The 20,457-nt window shown below is 43.2% G+C and overlaps 1 protein-coding gene across 20 annotated transcripts in view; it reads right to left on the bottom strand.

Moving 5' to 3' along the window:
- Positions 1-20,457, bottom strand: part of VPS13D (vacuolar protein sorting 13 homolog D) — a 256,641-nt gene that overhangs the window by 165,746 nt on the left and 70,438 nt on the right. For all 20 annotated transcript variants that reach the window (XR_002344906.2, XR_014807064.1, XR_014807062.1 and 17 more), the window contains 9 exons: positions 19,526-19,738; positions 15,471-15,736; positions 13,946-14,079; positions 9,491-9,646; positions 7,842-8,052; positions 7,240-7,314; positions 5,930-6,136; positions 4,126-4,215; positions 559-699 (listed from right to left, as the gene is read on the bottom strand). Coding sequence is in view for 6 of the 20 variants with exons in the window: in XM_021095374.2 (XP_020951033.1) it covers positions 559-699; positions 4,126-4,215; positions 5,930-6,136; positions 7,240-7,314; positions 7,842-8,052; positions 9,491-9,646; positions 13,946-14,079; positions 15,471-15,736; positions 19,526-19,738 (1,493 nt within the window). In the remaining 14 variants the exon portion in view is untranslated. The remainder of the gene's footprint in view (positions 1-558; positions 700-4,125; positions 4,216-5,929; positions 6,137-7,239; positions 7,315-7,841; positions 8,053-9,490; positions 9,647-13,945; positions 14,080-15,470; positions 15,737-19,525; positions 19,739-20,457) is intronic.

Here is a 20,457-nt window from a genome sequence, read left to right as displayed (position 1 = left end):
TTTAACCCAGTGGTTTTCAGAGTTAGGTCAACATGATACTTGATGGGAAACAGCACAGGCAACGCACCCTACTATAAGACGATCAAAATTATACCTTTTTTTGGGCAGTGCCCAAACCATGCAGAAGTTCCCGGGCCAGGGATCAAACTTGAGCCACAGCAGCAATCCAAGCCACAGCAGTGACACTGCCAGATCTTTAACCACTAGGCCACAAGAAAACTCCCCCAAATTATACCTTTTAAGAATTATTCTGTGAAGAGCCTGAGATCACTTATAGGATGTTGAATAAATCCCAGTGACCAAGCACCGCGGGGAGAAAGTCCATCGTGGACATTGATGATTCCCATGTAGTCCAGGCTCCCAGCTGATCACTGACACCCAGCAATGGGTTGAGAAGCATCGTGAGGCCAGGTTAGGGATAATCAGGCAAGCAGCCATGATGAGTAAGTGATGTCTGGTATGGACCCAAGTATTTGCTACGCCAGGGTTAATAGCCTTCCAGACATAGCACTTATGCCCAGAAAGGTACCCATGTTCTAAAGACAACTTTCCACTCACCCATTAGTACAGAAGTGATGTTGATATCCAAACGGTGTTTGGCCTTGGCTTCCAGCTTCAGTCGAGGAGGATGGAGACGGCTGGCTGCCTGTTGTTGCCAGGATACAGAGCATGGCCATGGCTCAATGAATGGCTCCCAGCCTAAAAGAACACAGGAAATAAGACATCTGTTGAGCAGATATCAAGAGTTTATAGGGGAACACCGTTCACAAAGGCTCAGCCAGGGCAAACTATAGCTAACAGCTTTCTCTTTCCAACTTGATTTCACAGCAAAAGCACCATCTTTAGCTGCAGGTCACCCCACGGATGTCTGTGCCTCTGGAGCACACGAGTAGAAGAGCATGTATGCACCCCAACGGGGTCTTCCAGAGGGGAGGAAGCCAGGCAGGAAGTGTACATGCCCTCTGCTGCTGAAGAGTGGCATCGATTTTTTACATCCTCAAGACTGAAAACAGCATCTCAGACTTAGGCTGGAAAAATCACGTCAGGGCCTGAAGTAACTACTAAGTTTGATTATCCTGCTTACATCAAGAATCCATTGGTTAAATAAATAGATATACTCAGAAATATACCAAGTATTTTTGGTATCAATATATCAAAATTTTTAATCTTAAAATGCCCTATGTACAAAAGGTATGTATAAACAACATATATGTATGGTTTAAAGAATAAAATTACTAGAAACACTCACGTACCCACTATTCAGCTTTAGAAATGGGAAAGAGAAAATGACACGTGTGTTTGAAGCCCCTCAGTACCTACCACTCCCCATCAAACCTCTCCATGAGCTTGAATTTTTAATCCTTTCCTTGTTCTTCTCTACAGTTCTACCACACATGTACAGACTTCTTAAGAATATGTAGATTAGTTTGTCCTGTTGAGGATTTTTACACAAATATGATCCAACTGTATGTGTTCTTGTGCAAGTTTCTATTTTTGCTCAATAAAATGTCTTTGAGATTCACTCATACTGATGCCATATGCTGCAGGCCATTATTTTCACCACTGAACTGTAATCCACTTATGAACATACCACAGTTTATTTACCCATCCACTGCCAGGAGTCATTTCACTTGGTTCCAGGAAGACCACTACTAACAGTGGTCTTGAACATGTTTCCTAGCACACACAGGCAGGAGCGTCTCCAGGTTACAGATCTGGAGGAAGTATATTGCGGGGTTGCCTGTATACTTATAGGTCGTATTGTTTTCCAAAGCAGTTGTCCCAATTTACAATTCTGACACAGGAAACAAAAGTTCTGTGGCTCGGAGTTTCGGCTGTGGCTCGGCAGGTTAGGAACCCAAAGTTGTCTCTTTGAGGAGGCAGGTTTGATCCCTGGCCTTGCTCAGTGGGTTAAGGATCCGGCATTGCCACAAGCTGCGGCATAAGTCACAGATGCGGCTCAGATCCAGAGTTGCCGTGCGGCTCTGTAGACCTCAGCTGCAGCTCCAATTTGACCTCTGGCCCGGGGAACTTCCATATGCTGCAGAAAAGGAAAAAAAAAGAGGTCTAGGAATTCCCGTCGTGGCTCAGTGGTTAACGAATCTGACTAGGAACCATGAGGTCTCGGGTTCAGATCCCTGGCCTCACTCAGTGGGTTAAGGATCTGGTGTTGCCATGAGCCGTGGTGCAGGTCACAGACGCGGCTCAAATCCGGCATTGCTTTGGCTGTGGCGTAGGCCGGTGGCTGTATCTCCAATTAGACCCCTAGCCTGGGAACCTCCATATGCTGCAGGCATGGCCCTAAAAAGCAAAAAAAAAAAAAAAAAAGACAAAAAAAAATAAGATCTATGTCTCACATCTTCACCATACTTGTCACACTTCCTTTTGCCAGTCTTTTGGGTGAGAAAAATGGTATCTCACTGTGGGTTTTAAAGATTCAAGTTTTCCATGTACTCCAATGTTCATTGCAGCACTATATACCATAGCCAAGACATGGAAACAACCTAAACGCCCATTGACAGAGGAGTGGATAAAGAAGATGTGGTACATACACACAAGGAAATATCACTCGGCCGTTAAAAGGAGAGAAATAATAGCATTTGCAGCAGCATGGATGGACCTGTAAATTATCGTGCTAAGTGAAGTCAGACAGGGAGACACCAGTGTCATATGCTGTCACTTCCATGTGGAATCCAAAAAAAGGACACGATGAACTTCTTCGCAGAACAGATACTAACTCATAGACTTTGAAAAACGTATGGTTTTCAAAGGAGACAGGCTGGGGGTGGGAGGATGGGCTGGGGGTGGAAATGCTCTAAAATTGGGTTGCGATGATCACTGCACAACTATAAATGTAATAAAATTCACTGAGTTTAGGGAAAAAAAGGATCAAGTTTTCAAGGCCACTTAAATTCTAACAGTTTTCTAAAATATGCTCAGCCAGCCACAGATGAGGTGATTTACCAATGCAAAGCACATCTAACCTAGCACAACGCAGGCAGAGTCTTCTCCTCCCACCATTTGGCACCTCATAACCTGACTGTATTCACACAACTTGAAAAGGAAGCAATATCTGCTCTGGTAAAACAAATGATTTAAAAAAAGAAAAGAAAAGAAAAATAGCTACCAGATGCCCTGAAAAGTTTCCCTCAACTAGCAAGATTTGGGCCATTATTCTAAAGTTAAATATTTTGAACAATTAAGAAAGAAGAGTGTTAGCCTTACGTGAATCCAGAAGAGAGAGGGGAGAATGTTAACCAACCCAGAAAACCGCGTGTGGCATCTACTCTAGAACCAGTGGCAGAGCAAAACACACTGAAGCATGGTTTTCCTCTGACATCGAAGGGAGAAACCACTCTTCGGCCTAAGACCCTAAGCGGTGGACTCCACAGCACTACTCGGTTGACTCTGTCCACACCCGCAAAGCACTCTCTTAAGGCAAAGAAGCTCATAGCACAAACTGCTTGGCCCTGGGATAGGATGGTTCCTGAATGTCCATCTGTACAGGCCCTTACCTTGGTCTTGCTGCTGGAAGGAAAGAAACCTGAAAAGGCCATGCAGTACCTCCAGGCTTTATGGCTTCAGAAAAGCAGCCTGCCCTGATCAATCACATTCTCTTGAGGGAGTAGGTATGGCAGATTACACATTGTGGCTGACTCAGTATGACGCTAATGAAACGAGTCCAGTAGGGCGTGAGGCAGCCTGAAGTTTAACATGCTTATGGGCTTGAAATTTAGCTACTATCAGGGCTAGACAAATGATCCTTCACTATTGAGCAACTTCACGTTCTGAAATCAGCCAAAGTCCAGGATCAAAAAGAACTAATTAGCAAAACTGTAAATAATTCAGTAGAAATATATCAAATATGTATATATATATATCTATGTGGGCTGCACCTGTGACACACGGAAATTGCCAGGCCACAAACTGAACCTACACCACAATAGCAACACCAGCCACAGAAGTGACAATGCCGGATCTTTAACCAGCTGAGCCACCAGGGAACTTATTTTTCATCTCTCCCCATTCTGTTCCTCCCCCTTTCCCTCATGTAAAATTCATGAAGAAATAAGCCCAGGCAAATGCTGACATGTATTTTTCAAATCCCGTAATAACTGTACTAACCTGACAGAGCACGGTTATAGTAATCTCCAGAAAGGGTGAAGTGGGCGTAGCCTTCGGGGCTAGTTCTTACGTGCTGCAGGAAATTCAGGCCTGCAATGAAAACAAATCTTATTGCGATGGTGGGGCGGGAACAACCAAAACTTTCTTTTGCTGACAAATCATATTTAAGAGATACCAGAACAACAAACACATAGATACAGAGAACAGAGCAGTAATTACCAGAGGGAAGGGATGGGGGCATGAGTGCAGGTGATCAACTGTGTGGTGATGGCCAGAAACTAAAGAAATTTCTGGTGATGGACACACTGCAATGTATATATACACAGAAATATAACGATTACACACAAAATTTACACAGTGCTATAAGTGGGGTACCTTGATAAAAATAAAATTAAGAGATGCTAGTTACAGCTAATAGCGATGATTTTAGAGGAGAGCACACAAAAATCTGATATTCTGTTCATCGTGGGGGTTCTTTTTTGACACAAATTCTGCTTTTTAAGGACACTGCATTAAAATATCATTTGTCTTAATTACAAGTTCTTTGGCACCCCTTTAAATGCTGCAAATGAGGTCAACGCCTCATGCACCTCCCCACCAGTCCCAGTCCTAGAACCCAGGTGTGTCTCAAGCCTGGGAACATAAAAAACATACTTTTACCTCAATATCTGAAAAGAAGGTGGAGTGATGAGAAGAGCCATGCCCTGATAAAGATTAGCGCAAAATTTTAAGATTACTATAGACAAACCAGAAATAGGAGTTCCCTTCCTGGCTCAGCAGAAATGAATCTAACTAGTATCCACGACACAAGTTCGATCCCTGGCCTCACTCAGTGGGTTAAGGATCCGGCGTTGCCGTGAGCTGCGGTATAGGTCGCAGACGTGGCTCGGATCTGGCATTGCTGTGGCTGTGGCGTAGGCCAGCAGCTACGGCTCCAATTGGACCCCTAACCTGGGAACCTCCACGGGTGCGGCCCTAAAACAACAACAACAAAAAACACAAATCATTACTCTCTGCAGAAAACATATTCATGAAAACAGTCAAAATCCAGTTGTTAGTTTTAATCAAGTGGTCCTTATGGTGCCTAGAAGCACAGTGAAGACACAAACCTCTAAAAGGTGTAAAGGTCGAATTAAATCCCGAGAACCAAATTTTCCTGGGAGGGAAAAGATGCTTAGCAAGACCGAAAAAAAGGGTGGAAAATTAAAAGTACACAGGGCAGCGAGATTTTCATTTCCTCTCCTCAGATGCCTCATGCGACACTGCCTGCGAGGATGGACAAGGATAACGTGCTTCTACCCTTCGCTCCACCGAAGGACAGCTCTCAGAGGGACCGTGTGTCACCTCTTACCCTGCCCTAAGGAGGAAGGCACTCTGTGGTGGGCTTTCTAATAAGTCTCTGTGTTTTTTTAATTTTCAAAAGATACAGAGCATGAAAGAATTATTTTCTAAGCTTATCTTTTAAATTCCTTTAATAATGGTATTCCCTACAGTCTTTAGCTACATGAGAACATAAACAAAATGGAGAGATCAGGAATTATTTAACTGGAGCTGTTAATAGAACAGAAATTTCATCAATGACAATTCCTTTTATTCCCAAGCCACAGTTTGAAGGCCACATATGGCAAATAAATACACATTTCTTTAAAATACCAAATAATGGAAAACATATGTAAAACCATTATCTAAATTTCACCCATACAATTAAGTACAAGAGAGCATGAATAACCAAAGAAACAGAGAGAGAGAGACAGCAGTCATGGAAACGCTCTGCGAGGACCCTGAGAAGCGGGAGAGCACTCACGGGAAAAGGTGAGCTCTGCGAGAGGGACGTCGCAGTCCATGCAGTCGTCAATAAAGCAGATGCACACGCTCTCGGCCTTCATCTCCACGCCCGAGAGCAGCCGGGCCGGCGCAGCCCCCTGGCTCTCTCGGCTGTTAGAGGCCAGGGAAAGGGACTTCAGAGGTTCAGCGTTCTTGAACAACCAGCTTGCTGCCTTTTTCAGTTGACCTTGCAAGAAATTAAAAGGTGATCCGTTCAACCCGTCCCCAGAGCTACTCGAGCAATTTCGAGAGCAAACAGAGAAATGCATTTGATAGAGACCTCTTGGACAGCCCAAGAGAAGCCCAGACTGAGGCCAGAGGCAGCCTCCAACAAGAAAAAGAAAAAAGAGCCCCACATTAGGAGTTCTGCTTGTAAACAGACACAACAAGGCCCGCTGTGCTGCACACCTCCACTCAAGCTCACAGCGCCTTTCATCAGCTGGCTCAAAAGGCCTCCCGGAAGCCATCCTTCCTCTACCGCAACAACTGTGTGCAAGGAGAGCCAAGGGAAGGGTCCAAATTCCAGGTGCCACTCGGTACCAAAGTACTGAGTCCTCACCATGTAGTTTTGCAGATACTGATGTGCTGCTCTGTAATTGTTCCCAAACATCTTACTTTATACATACTTTGTCTTCCCAACCATGTGTATAATCAAAACTGTTAAGTAACAGCCTCCCGAACACAACTAGATTGCTAGAAGAAGAACAGAATGGAAAAGAGAAGAGAAAAGCAATGCAACCCCATACGTATAAACTGCCAGAGGCCAGTGTGTGTAACAGTGGTTAAGGGCACTGGCTCTGGAGCAAGAGGGCTTGCTTCCAGTCCTGGCACTTACGGGACATTGCATCTTGGGCAAGGTATTTGATGTCTCTGTACCCAAGAGCAGCCACTTACAGGACTGACATGAGGGGGACACAGATGACTTCTTTATATCAAACCTCTGAGGGAGGCCCTCGGGTCCTCAGGGCACAGATAAGGAAGCACTGGTATGGAGAAGTTAACTTGCCCAAGTCACTAACAAGCAGCCAGTCAAGAGCAAGGAGCTGAAGCCAGGCAGTCAGTTCCTGAGAACATTATTTGTATCTGCTCTAAAATACTCTGCCACATTATTATTACTGGCCACGTTATTATTACTGGCCCAAGACTATATTCAGCCCACAGAAAACGGCCGAAGGTCTTCAAAATACATACCAGCTCACAAGGCTCCCTGTGGGCCTAGGGGAGGAAATGGAAAGGCAGCCTTTTATTCGAGGCAAACGACAGATGCATGGAAAGCCTTATTCAAATTACCTTGACACACCAAAAGAGCTTTGCGGCAATCATCCATGCTGAATCCCAGCTCCTGCAGTCTAGCCAGTTGTAACTCTAGGAAAACAAAAATGTGTGTGTGTGCATGTGTGTATATAAATATAAATAATGTAATGTAAATCAACCTACAGGCTAATTGAAGGAGGAAAAAAAAAGAAATTCAGAAACCAGTGACAAACATTTCCTTCTACAAGCAAAACAAATTCCTAGTTAGAAACTTGTTATCAAGTGTACCCCAAAATTTTTAAGTCTTTTCCCTATGTTGGCTGTGTTTTAAAAGCTTAAAACTGAAACTGAGTATTAGCCATATAACTCTGGAGGTTAGCTGAAGTTTAAAACTAAACCTTAGCATTATTCATATCTCTGGAAGAAATTATAAAAGGAAAAACACTGTAGGCTAGAACGGTTGGTTTGGGTGTTTTCTTTAATTAAAAAAATTAGATAGTCAGACTCATGACTTAAAATTACTCTTAATGACACACTATTATACTTTGAACAGTTACACTGTGCAAAAGAAAATCCTACAAGTTAAGAAGAAGGGGAGTTATTGGAAGACTGAGTGGGGCTTATGGTGAAATACCTACCCAAGACAGGATCTAAGGTATGCTTCGTCCCTTCTCTGATCTCCTCTCCACCTCGAGATGCACTGGGAAGGTGACCGCTCAAGGAGGGAGACTCCAGGGCCGCTGCATCTGGCACTGCAACGCTTGCTTGCTCTGGGATGGATTTTGCAATGGCAAGAAACAGCTGAACATCATTATAGGAGAGTCTGATATCCAGGGCTTGTAAGTGAATCTAACAAAATTTAAAAGGTGGCAGTTTTGAAAGTTGCATTTGCTTTCGTATCCATACCTCTTACAGGAACAGCTCTAATTCAAGTTCCAGCAGTCCAACAGACACTACACCAAGTTTCTCATTTTGAAGACGGGGAAATTGGTGGCATGAAACACTAATAGCCCTGAGGTAAGATATCTCAGCTATAAGGTCCAATGTTGTAAAACTGTACCAAATAAAAAATACTAAGTGAGGAAAATTACTAGAGAATTTAATATGTCAGCAGAATGATTATTGTTCTTCTTTTTTTTTTTTCTTTCTAGGGCTGCACCTACGGCATATGGAAGTTCCCAGGCTAGAGGATGAAACAGAGCTATAGCTGCTGGCCTACGCCACAGCCACAGTAACGCCAGATCCAAGCCACATCTGCAACCTACACCACAGCTCACGGAAACACCAGATCCTTACCCCACTGAGCGAGGCCAGGGATCAAACCCGCATCCTCATGGATACTAGTCAGATTCTCAACCCACTGAGCCTCAATAGGAACTCCCAAGAATGCTTTTCATACAAGTTTATTTATTATCAAAGCAGAGGATCACAGAATGACTCTGATGGAGACAAGATAGCCTATAAGCAACACTCTGTTGATCCATTTTGCTTTGGTTCATTTAATCTTTTAAATTCGTGAAGCAAACTGATCACCCAACAAAATTTATCTCTTCCTTATGTAAACAAAATCTTAAATGAATCAGGTTCCACATTAATATATCTGAAAATACAGTCTTCCTCAGGTAAGAGCAATTTGGCTACCACCGGGAAAGCAGTACAGACACCAACACAAGACCACTTTAAAATGGGTTGTGTGCTTGAATGTCTGAGTGTACCACTTTATTTATTACTTGTTGTAAATTTTTTTGAGGCTCAAAAATCAGAATGTCTTTTCTCTTTCAAATCTCCTGTGGTTCAAACGATTACTGATTAATTTTGCCTCTACCACAGAAATAAGACACCAAAGTCTTAGGCCTTCCTTCCCGCCTCGCCCTCCCCCACCCCACTTCCCTATAGACTTCTTTCCTCAAGGGAGACCTCCTTCAGCCTCCAATTTGCTGGGCCATTCCTGCCCCTGACATTGCTGTTTCCTAACCTGGAAGCCCCTCCTTCTCTCCTTCCAATCAGACTCACTCACCTTCAGTTTCACTCACAATCAACATTCCCAACTACATGGAGTTCTGCCTTCTGTAAACTTTCATAGAACTTCAAAATTATGCCTGACAATTGAAAGGTCTCCTATCCTCCACAAGACCGGAAGATCTTGTAGGGCAGAGACAATGTCATATTTATTTTGTATTTGCTGAAATAACCAAAATGTTGGGTTTGGCAGAGTAAATAAGCAGTAGAGGCACAGGAAAATGTTTGCAAATATGCTCTGAAGGGTCAGACAGGTTGGCAGCAATACCTCTAAGACTGGTGGAAAATCCTCACTGTTGAATGCATCCATCAATCCTGAGCTGTTCTGATAAGAAGAATTCCCCACCAGCTCCACCTGAATTTGTACTGGATCAACAATTGAAAGAGCTGTGTCTTGCTCGTTCCCCAGTCGACATGAAAACACCTAGAGAATGAAATGTAATATGGCAAGAATTAATGTCTGATTTACGGAGAGTCAAACCATCAGGAGAAAGAGAGACTATCTCGGAAGCAGTCGGCCCTATAATATCAAAAGACCCACAATAACCGCTGAAATGAACCTTGTGAAGAGGGCAGCTGGTGCTCTCACCCACTGAGCACAGTGGCTCAGCCGTGGGAAAGGCCGTTTAACCATGCATATAACAAGAGGCTAAAAATCTCCCACCCCTGGATCCAATAAGCTTATTTCTTGCTAGGAACTAGCCCAAGGAAATAATGCGAAATATAGAAAAATTCACTGGACAATTATTTAACAGTTAATTTAAAAAAAGAGCAACAAGAAGTTCCTGCTCGAATCTGACTGGAAACCATAAGGTTGCGGGTTTGATCCCTGGCCTCACTCAGTGGGTTAAGGATCCAGGGTTGCCATGAGCTGTGGTGTAGGTCGCAGACACAGCTCAGATCTGGCGTTTCTGTGGCTGTGGCGTAGGCCGGTGGCTATAGCTCCAATCAGACCCCTAGCCTGGGAACTCCATATGCCATGGGTCCTAAAAAGCAATTAAAAAAAACAAAAAACACCATGTGTCAGTCAGAATGGCCACCATAAAAAAATCTACAAACAATAAATGCTGGAGAGGATGTAGAGAAAAGGGAACCCTCTTACACTACTGGTGTGAATGTAAACTGGTACAACCACTATGGAAAACAGTATGGCGGTTCCTCAAAAAACTAAAAATAGAACTACCACAGGATCCAGCAATCCCACTCCTGGGCATCTCTCTGGAGCAAACCATAATTCAAAAAGATACATGTACCCCAATGTTCACTGTAGCATTATTCACAATAGCCAAGACATGAAAGCAACCTAAATGTCCATCAACAGAAGAATGGATAAAGAAGATATGGTACATATGTATGGTGGAATACTACTCAGCTACAAAAAAGATGAAATAATGCCATTTGCAGCAACATGGGTGGACATAGAGATTATCACACTAAGTGAAATTAGTCAGAAAGTGAAAGACAATATATACATCACTTATATGTGGAATGTGAAAAAAAAAGATCCAAATGAACTTATTTGCAGAATAGAAACAGACTCCTAGACTTTGAAAAATTTATGGTTACCAAAGGGGACAGGTGATGGGGGGAAGGACTGGGGGTTTGGGACTGGCATATGCACACTGAGGTAAATGGAATGATTGGCCAATGGGGACCTGCTGTATAGCACAGAGAACTCTACCCAGTATTCTGTGATACTCTATGTGGGAAAAGAATTTAAAAGAGAATGGATGTGTGTACACATATAACTGAATCACTCTGTTGTATAGCAGAAATTATCACAGCCTTGTAAATCAAGTATACTTAAATAAAACTTAAAAAAAAAAAAAAGACCCCACGGTAGGAAGACAGTTACAAAACAGATATGTGAAAAAGCAGCCCAGGAGCTCCCGGAGTGGCTCAGAGGAAACAAATCTGACTAGGATCCATGAGGATGCAGGTTCGATCCCTGGCCTTGCTCAGTGCATTAAGGATCTGGTGTTGCCTCGAGCCGTGGTGTAGGTCACATACACGGCTCAGATCCCAAGTTGCTGCAGCTGGGGTGTAGCTCCAATTCAATGCCTAGCCTGGGAACCTCCATATGCCGCAGGAGTGGCCCTAGAAAAGGCAAAAAGACAAAAAAATAACAATAAAACAAGACAAAAAATATAAAAAAATGAAAATACTTTTTAAAAAAGCAGCCCAATCAAAATAATATTTTGTCATAACTATAAGGAAAGAAACATGCAAAAACGTCAAGAGAGATTATGTGTGGTGGGATAGGTGATTTTTCCTTATATAGTTGTCACTTTCAGAATTGAAAATAAATAATCATTGAAGCTAAGGGAAAGGTACACAGGATTTCATACTATTCTGTTTACTTTGTATATATTTGAAATGTTCGGAGTTCCCGTCGTGGCGCAGTGGTTAACGAATCCGACTAGGAACCATGAGGTTGCGGGTTCGGTCCCTGGCCTGGCTCAGTGGGTTAACAATCCGGCGTTGCCGTGAGCTGTGGTGTAGGTTGCAGACGCGGCTCGGATCCCTCGTTGCTGTGGCTCTGGCGTAGGCCGGTGGCTACAGCTCCGATTCGACCCCTAGCCTGGGAACCTCCATATGCTGCAGGAGCGGCCCAAGAAATAGCAACAACAACAAAAGACAAAAAAATAAAAAATAAAAAAAATAAATTGAAAGTTGATTTATAGCAGAAATCTGTCCAGCTTCAAAAAAAAAAAAAAAAAAGAAAGAAAGAAATGTTCTATAATGAAAAAATAGAATATATTTATGAGGACAGAGAGGTGGGGCAGGACTCCCATCCTGGGGCCCAGAGAAGAAAGCAAGCATTGCTTTGGTCTCCCTTGCTCCTTCCCCTTTTATGGCATTTTCTAGTGCTACTGGAAAACTTGTGACACCAAGGTCCTCGGTCATATTCAAAATTAACTCATTCTGCTTTCTTTATAAATACAAGGATTTATTAAAGAATGTATTAGAGTGGTCTTAAAATTCAGATCCAATTGTGTTGCCTGAAGAACAAGACGGAAAAGAGTTTCCAGGAAGCTCAAATATTTTGCCATGTAGTTTTTCTAAGACTCTGGAGCAGGAAAGTTTCATTTTCTGTCTTTCTTCGGGGACTTCTGCTACACAAAACCCAACTGTACCTGACAGTTCATTAATCAATCAGCAAACTTTTCCATTCAAAGCTGGTATGGTGATGGATTGGAAAGCAGACGAATTGCTATTTCATGACCAACTCACGTCACACCAGCATGCAAATCCTTCCTCTCACACTGAGGCCTCTTACATGAGAAAAACAAGGGGTAGAGAAGTAAAATCTCCACGGGTTTTATTCAGCTATTTCTGAACAGGAGGAAAAAAAAAAAAAAAAAACAGGACCGTATGCTATTGACAGTGAAAATAAGTTTTGTTCATTCAACCTCTGAACTACCACTGGAAAGAGCAGGGCATGAGAAAGTGTCATCATACATGGGAAGGAAACAATGAGTAACCCTGACCAAGTATTTCTATTTTAACAAGAGGAATGTGCGCTGAGATCAGTGAATGCAGAACATTTGCTAGAGAGAATTTGCCTCATTTCTCCTTCTGTCTCCACATATTATGGCTTAAAAAGAGGCAGAGCAGTTTTTGCCTAATATTATATAATGTAATTTTCAGGCTACAAAAGGCACCGCAGTGCCAATTATCTCCATTGTGAAATTAAACGAGGGCCCTGAGCACCCCTAGCAGAGACTCCCTCCTCTGGGTGAGGCCTGACTCTCTTTTATAGATCAGACATTCCCAGAAGGATACTACGGAAGCCCCTAACACCTTTTATACACAAGTGTCCAGGACCACTAAGCCCTTGGCCTCCGGAGAGACAGCCCTCAATGCGGGGAAGGGGATTAGGAGCCGTGAGGACCCCCTTCCCAGCTTCACAAATTCACCGGGGCCTGGACCTACAGAACCACAGGACACAACAAAGAGCCTGACGGGGCAATAGGACTAGAAAAGTTTCCTGAAACCTTCCGAGGAAATGGGGGCGGGGGATGAGAGAAAGAGGCAGTGTCCCTCTGCATGTTTATAGCCTGACCCTGGGGGACTGAATTCACATGTCACAACAGCCTGGTAGACTTCTTCTTTCTTTAAATTGAAGCATAGCTGATGTACAATGTGGTGTTAGTTACAGGTGTATAGCACAGCGATTCAGTTACATATACATATATACAAAATCTATTCTATAATATATATAAATCTACTCTTTTTCAGATTCTTTGCCCTTTGGTTATTACAAAATATTGAGTAAATTTTCCTGTGCTATACAGTAGGTCTTACTGGCTATTTTATGCGGAGTAGTATATATATGTAAATCCCAAAGTCCTTATCTATCTTCCCCTCTTTCCCTTTGGTAACCAAAAATTTGCTTTCTACGTCTGTGGTCTATTTCTGTAAATAAGTTCATTTGTATCTTTTTTTTTTTTAGACTCCACATATATGTGATAGCAAATGTTACTTGTCTTTCTCCGTCTGTCTTACTTACTTAGTATGATGCTCTCTAGGTCGATCCATGTTGCTGCGAATGACAGTGTAACCTAGTAGCTTTGAGGAAAAAATGAAAAGAAGAGGGCAAGGGTCCTCCAATCCCATTATTTTCCCGAATGAAAGTTTAGAAGGTAAAACGCTCTTCCACATGCTCTTCTCATGAGCCAAACCATTAGTCTTTCAATCAACAAACATACAGACTTCTTACCTCGATGCCAAACAAACTTCCTGAAAAGGGGCGATCGACAAATTGGGGCTTATAGGTGAGCACTGTGGTGCCTTTGAGGATAATGGCATTGGTATCGAAGCAGGACACATCTTCCACGACCACAAACTCTGTGCCTGGAAAGGACAGCACTATCAGCTAAGCCAGAGCTGGGAGGCCGGAAAGCAGCAGGCTGTCGCCCACCAGACCCCACATTTCCTGGGGGGGAGGGATGACACATCGGCGCGAAAGATCTGGTCTCTGAGATGCCTGCCGACACTCTGCTCCACTGCGCCCTGAACAGGGTCCCTGCGTCTGGCCAGGCCCAGCTGAGCCGACAGAGCACTGCACAGGCAGAAAGACTGGGAGACGGCTTCTCTCTAGAATATAGTTTTAAGCTAGGTCTTCAGAGAGACAATCAGGAGCTCAGGAAACCATCCCTCCTCCAAGCGATGACCTGTTTTAAAATCCCAGGAAGTGGATTCCGATTCTAATGCTGGTCAGACAGCATGAAGCACTAGGTCATCTCCAGAGCTGTTCAAGTTGTTTATTACCAAGAATGTGGACCAGTTTAATGAAAGCAGTAGATGCAGACAGTTTTCTCTTCACCTGTACAAGGTACCTGTGCTTTCTGTTTTCATGAAAACACACGTATAAATCAAACTTTGAAAACTGAAACTATTTCAAAGGCACTACCCAGCTTCTTCTAAACCACTGAGCAGCCTGGAGTTCCTGTGGTAGCTCAGTGGTAATAAACCCGACTAGTATCCATGAGGATGTGGGTTCGATCCCTGGCCTCACTCAGTAGGTTAAGGATCTGGCGTTGCCATGAGCTGTAGTGTAGGCTGCAGACACGGCTCAGAGTTGGCCATTGCTTTGGCTGTGGTGTAGCCGGCAGCTGCAGCTCTGATTCGACCCCTAGCCTGGGAACTTCCACACACCACACGTGCGGCTCTAAAAAAAAAGACCAAAAAAGGGGACAATAAATAAATAAATAAATAAACCACTGAGCAGTAGATAGGGTACCTCACATAACAAATACACACTTACATCCAGATGTACTATATGAGTCTACCAGTTAAAAAACCATGATAAATTTGTTGGTAAAGCAAAATACTCTTTTTGTAAAGAAAGTAACACTCCTCTCATGTATCTTCTACACTGAGATTCTCACAAACCACATTTGCCTAAACGCAGTGAGGCACATCTGTTGAGGCCCTGGAGATCGAACAGAAAACTGAAGCCAGATTTAACGCTAAGAAAAAAGACCACTGCCCAAGCGGGTACTCAAGCTGGGCATATGCGTTAGGCTGGCAGAGGAAAGGAACTAGGCCCTGCAGCCCTCAGTGTGGGCCAGGCAATTCACACCTGAAAATGGAAGTGAAGAATTTCAACGCCTGTCGGTCTGCAAAAAATGCAAATGTTTTAAGTGTCAAAATACAGAAGCAACGGCAAAGTCATCCTGTAAGACAGATATTGAGCCTGACACCCAAATAAGACTCAGTGACTCACAACTACATCTACTTACCTGTAACGTTGACCTTGACCTCCAGGTGCCTTTCAGTGGACATAGGAAGGGAAGACCGTTTGGTAACTACTCCACTTTTCACCGTTTTGGGAATTACAGCAGATTCACTGCTAGAGTTACGGTGACGAGAAGGAGTGACCTTGCTTTGCTTCTTAATATCACTGGGAGTGTGGAGAAAACCGTGGACTAAGAGCAGCCAGTCAAATATGAGGAACACACGGAGATTGTTGAGAACTACTGTGAAACAGGAGGACTCCTTTGTAGACCTACAAGAAAGAAAGGTCATAAAAATAAAACAGAACTCTATATGTGAAATAGGACCTTGCAAAAGTATTACTCAGTTTGGGCAGGTACTCTACAGTGTTTTCTAAACTGACCGCTTTGAGTATCAATAAACTCTGAACCCTGGTTGGGTAAAACACTCAGCGTATGCTTTCGAAAGTCAATTCTATCTTTAAACAAGAAGGAATACACCCTATGAAAGTGTATGGCATCCAGCAGTTGTCAACGAGCGGTGATTCTGTCCCCTAGGAGACATCTGGCAATGGAGACACTTTGGATTGTCACAAATAAAGGGGTTCCTAGAGTCATCAGGTGATTAGAAACCAAGGATGCGGCCAAACACCCCACAGTGTGTGTACAGGACAGCTTCCATTATGGAGTCATCTAGCCCCAAAAGTCACAGTGATGAGGCTGAGAAATCCTGGTGGAGTAGAAGGAGCACGGGCTTAAATCTTATCACGTATAAGGTATATTATCTCGGACAAGTCGCCTACCTTCTCTGAGCCCATTTCCTCACTTCTAAAATGAGAGATGTTAACACTGAAAGAGAGAAAGCACGTAACAGGTACCTGATACATGTCAGTTCCCTTCCCAACAGGCTGTTTCTAGAAGATCAATGAGGCACCCTTTCTCGGATGTCTAGGATCACTTCTTAACAAACATCAAGTTGACATCCTGGTACAAGATGGTTTCTCTAACTGGAACTGGCCTGAGAGTCCAGATCTTTTAGCCAAAGAGGGAGGACAAAGAGGGTGACACTTACTGTGGGTACAACCCCGAGCACCCTAGGAGCAGAGTTGCAGGATAGGGACTAAGAGTTTCAGATTTGTCGCCCTCATTACCCCAAATTCTCTATTTGAGGTGAAAAATCAGAGCACTCGCAGGCCTGGCCGCAGGCTATGCTGTGGGCAGGGGCTTATCCAGGCCTGTGAGTCTATTAGAGCCGGAAATGGGTAAGATAGAGGGCAAATGGGGGAGGGGCATCCCGGGAGAGTTTTCTGGGCTGAACTGTGCCCTATGAGCCCCAAATGGCTTCTGGGGTTCCGGCTGCTACATGGACCTGCTTCCCTGCCCTAAAGGGGGCTTCTACTCAGGAAAAGCGGATTCGGAGATATTTTTTAGGCTGACTTCTCTAGTCTCTTGTTTCTCCTACTAAACCTGGCTCACTGCCTCTAGAAAAAGGGCACAATGGTGCATGTCTCCTTCATACAGACACAGCGTTTTTCACAGAAACACTTTACCCTTTTGTAATAGAGAAAAAATGTTGCCCTCAGTAAAAATTTTCCGCCCCATTTTGAACATAGATCATCAGAGCTATGAACTAACTGGAAAGTCAAAGTGTGTCTGATCCCCTTTCTGGAAAATATTTCAAGTCTTTAAACACTGGGAAGTGATTTATACTTGACACACAAAATCCCAACAGAAGAGCAATTCTTCTTGAGACACAGAAAGCGTTCAAAAGTTCCAATCAAGAGAATATTTTAACCCTCTCACCAACGATGGTATTTCTGTTAGCAAGAGCCAAGGTGTAAGACTTTATCATTAGCCTCCAAGAAATTACACACCTTCGGTATACATGGTAATACTTTAAGGCTCCTTGTATATTAAAAATATGACAGGTGGGACAAGGAGCTGATATTTAGGAAGCCAGGTCAATAACAAAGCAAACCCCAAAAGAAACTGTTTCTGCAGATGGACCCAATACATGCAAGCCTCCCGTTCAAATAAACATAATCTGCAAACAAAGGAGCTGCAAATCATAGCCAGCTTATCATCTGACTGCAATCAGCCCAGTCTCCAAAATGTGGTGGGCCTGACAACTGTTAGAAAAGACGCGGGCTTTGAAATCAGAGGCCCAAGTCTGAGTTCTGACTACCTCACTTACTAGCTGTGTGGCCTTCCAAGAGTTCCTTAACCCCCTCCAAGCTTCCCTATCTGAATCTGTAAAACGGGGAAGAAGAAATCCACTCTACAGATGGGTGAGAATTAAAGGTCAGTAAACCTGGCCCACAGCACGGCTCAGTAAAAGGCAAGGGGCATTCCTATTACTGCATTTTCTTAAAATTCATGCAAAAGTTTAAATATCTACTTTGCTAGACTTCCTAAAGGCACAGGGAGATCACAACCCTCCCTAAGGGAAAAAAGAAAAAAAAAAAAAATCTCAACGCTGAGGAATTCACTGTACAGCACATTGAAATGTCAGGCATATAAATGCAGGAATAATCTTGACAAATTTTTTTCCCTTTTCTGCCTAACCAAGAAGTTTTTCCCAGTCTTTTTACTTACTAGTTTATATTTATGACACATCTGATGACATTAAGCACTAATAGAATGAAACTGACATTGGTTCCAAAGGCCTCCTTTTGAATTTCTGTCAATTAGACCTAATTTTTCAGTTTTCAGGTCTATGCCTGAAATGTTATAAAATCTTGCAGGAGCGTATCATAAAACAACATGAGCTACATCAAGAATAATAATAACAGCTCCCATCTGTGCCAAGCAGTATGCCAGAATTATTTTGTTTTACTATTAACTCCACCCTATGAGCTGCATACAAGTTATTCTTTTCTATTTTATAGAAGCTGAAAAGGCAGCTCAAAGAGATTAGGAACCTGTCCTAGGAGGCATTACAAGAAAGTGGTTGATCAAGGTTTTGAGGCCAGATCTACATGTTTCCAAAGCATGCTCTTTTCATACACAACACTGATTCCCATAATACTAGGAAGAAAAACATAATCCAGTTCAAAGAGGCTAAAGCTCTTTTTTTTTGGTCTTTTTACGGCCACACCCATAGCATATGGAGGTTCCCAGGCTAGAGCACGAATTGGAGCTGCAGCTGCCGGGTTACACCACAACCACAGCAACAGCTGGATCTGAGCCGCATCTCCGAGCTACACCACAGCTCACAGCAACACAGGATCCTTAATCCACTGAGCGAGGCCATGGATCCAACCCAAGTCCTCATGGATACCAGTCAGGTTTGTTACCACTGAGCCATGACGGGACCTCCTAAAGTTGTTTTTACACAGAGAAGTCAGTCCATTAATACTCACATAGATTAATTGATAATGAAGTCAAAAATCACCTTTCCCTCTATTACTTCTATAGACCAAAAGACTGTTTTTCCCCTTACAAAAATATAATTTTTTCCTTCCCCAAGTAGCTTTACATATTAAAACAATATATAGCTGACAGGGAGGTTGATTTTAAAAATATGGTGTAGTTCTAAACTACTTTTCTTTTTAAGGCAACAGAGACATCTTTTGGCCAATAAATAAAAGTGCATGGTTATAGGAATACTAAGTACACTGCACTGATAAGGCATTATCCATTTATCTTTTCTTTTTTTTTTTTTTTTTTTTTTTTCCATTTATCTTTTCAATGATTCCTCGGTCCTGGGACGTTCTAAAGCCAAAGCAGTCCTGGCCCCCTGACCACAGTAGGAAAAGTCTTGATAAAGAAAGAGGAAGTCAGCAAAGAGACAAAAACAAACAAACAAACAAACGAACCCAGAAAGGAGTTCCCGTTGTGGGTCAGTGGTTAACTGGTTAACGAATCTGACTAGGAACCATAACGTTGCAGGTTCGATCCCAGGCCTCGCTCAGTGGGTTAAGGATCCGGTGTTGCCATGAGCTGTGATGTAGCTCAAAGACGAGGCTCAGATTCTGATTCTGCATTGTTGTGGCTCTGGCGTAGGCTGGGCCTGGGAACTTCCATAAGGAAGGGAGGGACGGAGGGAGGAAGGGAGGAAGGAAGGAAGTTGGGTCTACTACCTAAAATGCAGTTCGATCTGAATGGATCCTTGGGTAGTGCTGCTATTCTTAGAGGGCTGGAAGATACAGGTGAATACGTTTGTCGTGCCAGGACTGGTCTTCTGCCCAGCATAGCGGGTGTCAAAAGCCATCATGGAATGGGAAACCAAGTTAATGGACTTGGTTTGGTTGGAGAAGCTCTCATAAAGCAGTTTACATTTCTTGAAGTCAAATCTAAGGAGAAAGCAGAAAAGACATTGAACTCTTCCATTTTACAAAAGTATGTATGCTTAAGGTAAAAGAACAAAATCACGAATATTCCTAAGTTCCATGAAGGAGAATGACTCATTCTGAGATCTTCCACTGATTTTAAACAGTCTCCTCAAAGTGGATTTAGTGTCACTATGCCTTGTATCTTTCTTTTGTTTACTTTTGATTTTTAGGGTCGCACCTGAAGCATATGGAGGTTCCCAGGCTAGGGGTCCAATCGGAGCTGTAGCTGCTGGCCTACACCACAGCCACAGAAATGTCAGATCTGAGCTGCCTCTGCGACCTGCACCACAGCTCACAGCAATGCCGGATCCTTAACCACTGAGCGAGGCCAGGGATCGAACCCTCAACCTTATGGTTCCTAGTCAGATTCATTTCTGCTGCACCACAACAGGAACTCCTGAACCTTACTTTCCATGTCTAAGGAGATGGTCTCATCCAGAGGAACCTCATAAGGAATAACAATATCAAATATTTATTATATTCTTGGTTCCTTAGCATTCTCATTTTTCACCCAAGTCAAGGGAAGGCTATATATTTATAACCATCCCCAAGGGGTACTAAAGGTCCCTTTAGTCCTTCCTCTGTCAACTCCTAGCCTGCCTGGAGGGCTCTTTCCAGAATCTGCTAAATTTTTAAGACCACTCGAGCTTCCACGGAACTGCCACAACAAATAACACTTT

Source organism: Sus scrofa, chromosome 6 (genome assembly GCF_054392235.1).
Source record: "Sus scrofa isolate SSC_HxYL_T2T_F1_AM1 chromosome 6, Sscrofa_HxYL_maternal_Yorkshire_Landrace_v2.0, whole genome shotgun sequence".
NCBI lineage: Eukaryota > Metazoa > Chordata > Mammalia > Artiodactyla > Suidae > Sus > Sus scrofa.
This window is presented reverse-complemented; position numbering and strand designations above follow the sequence as displayed.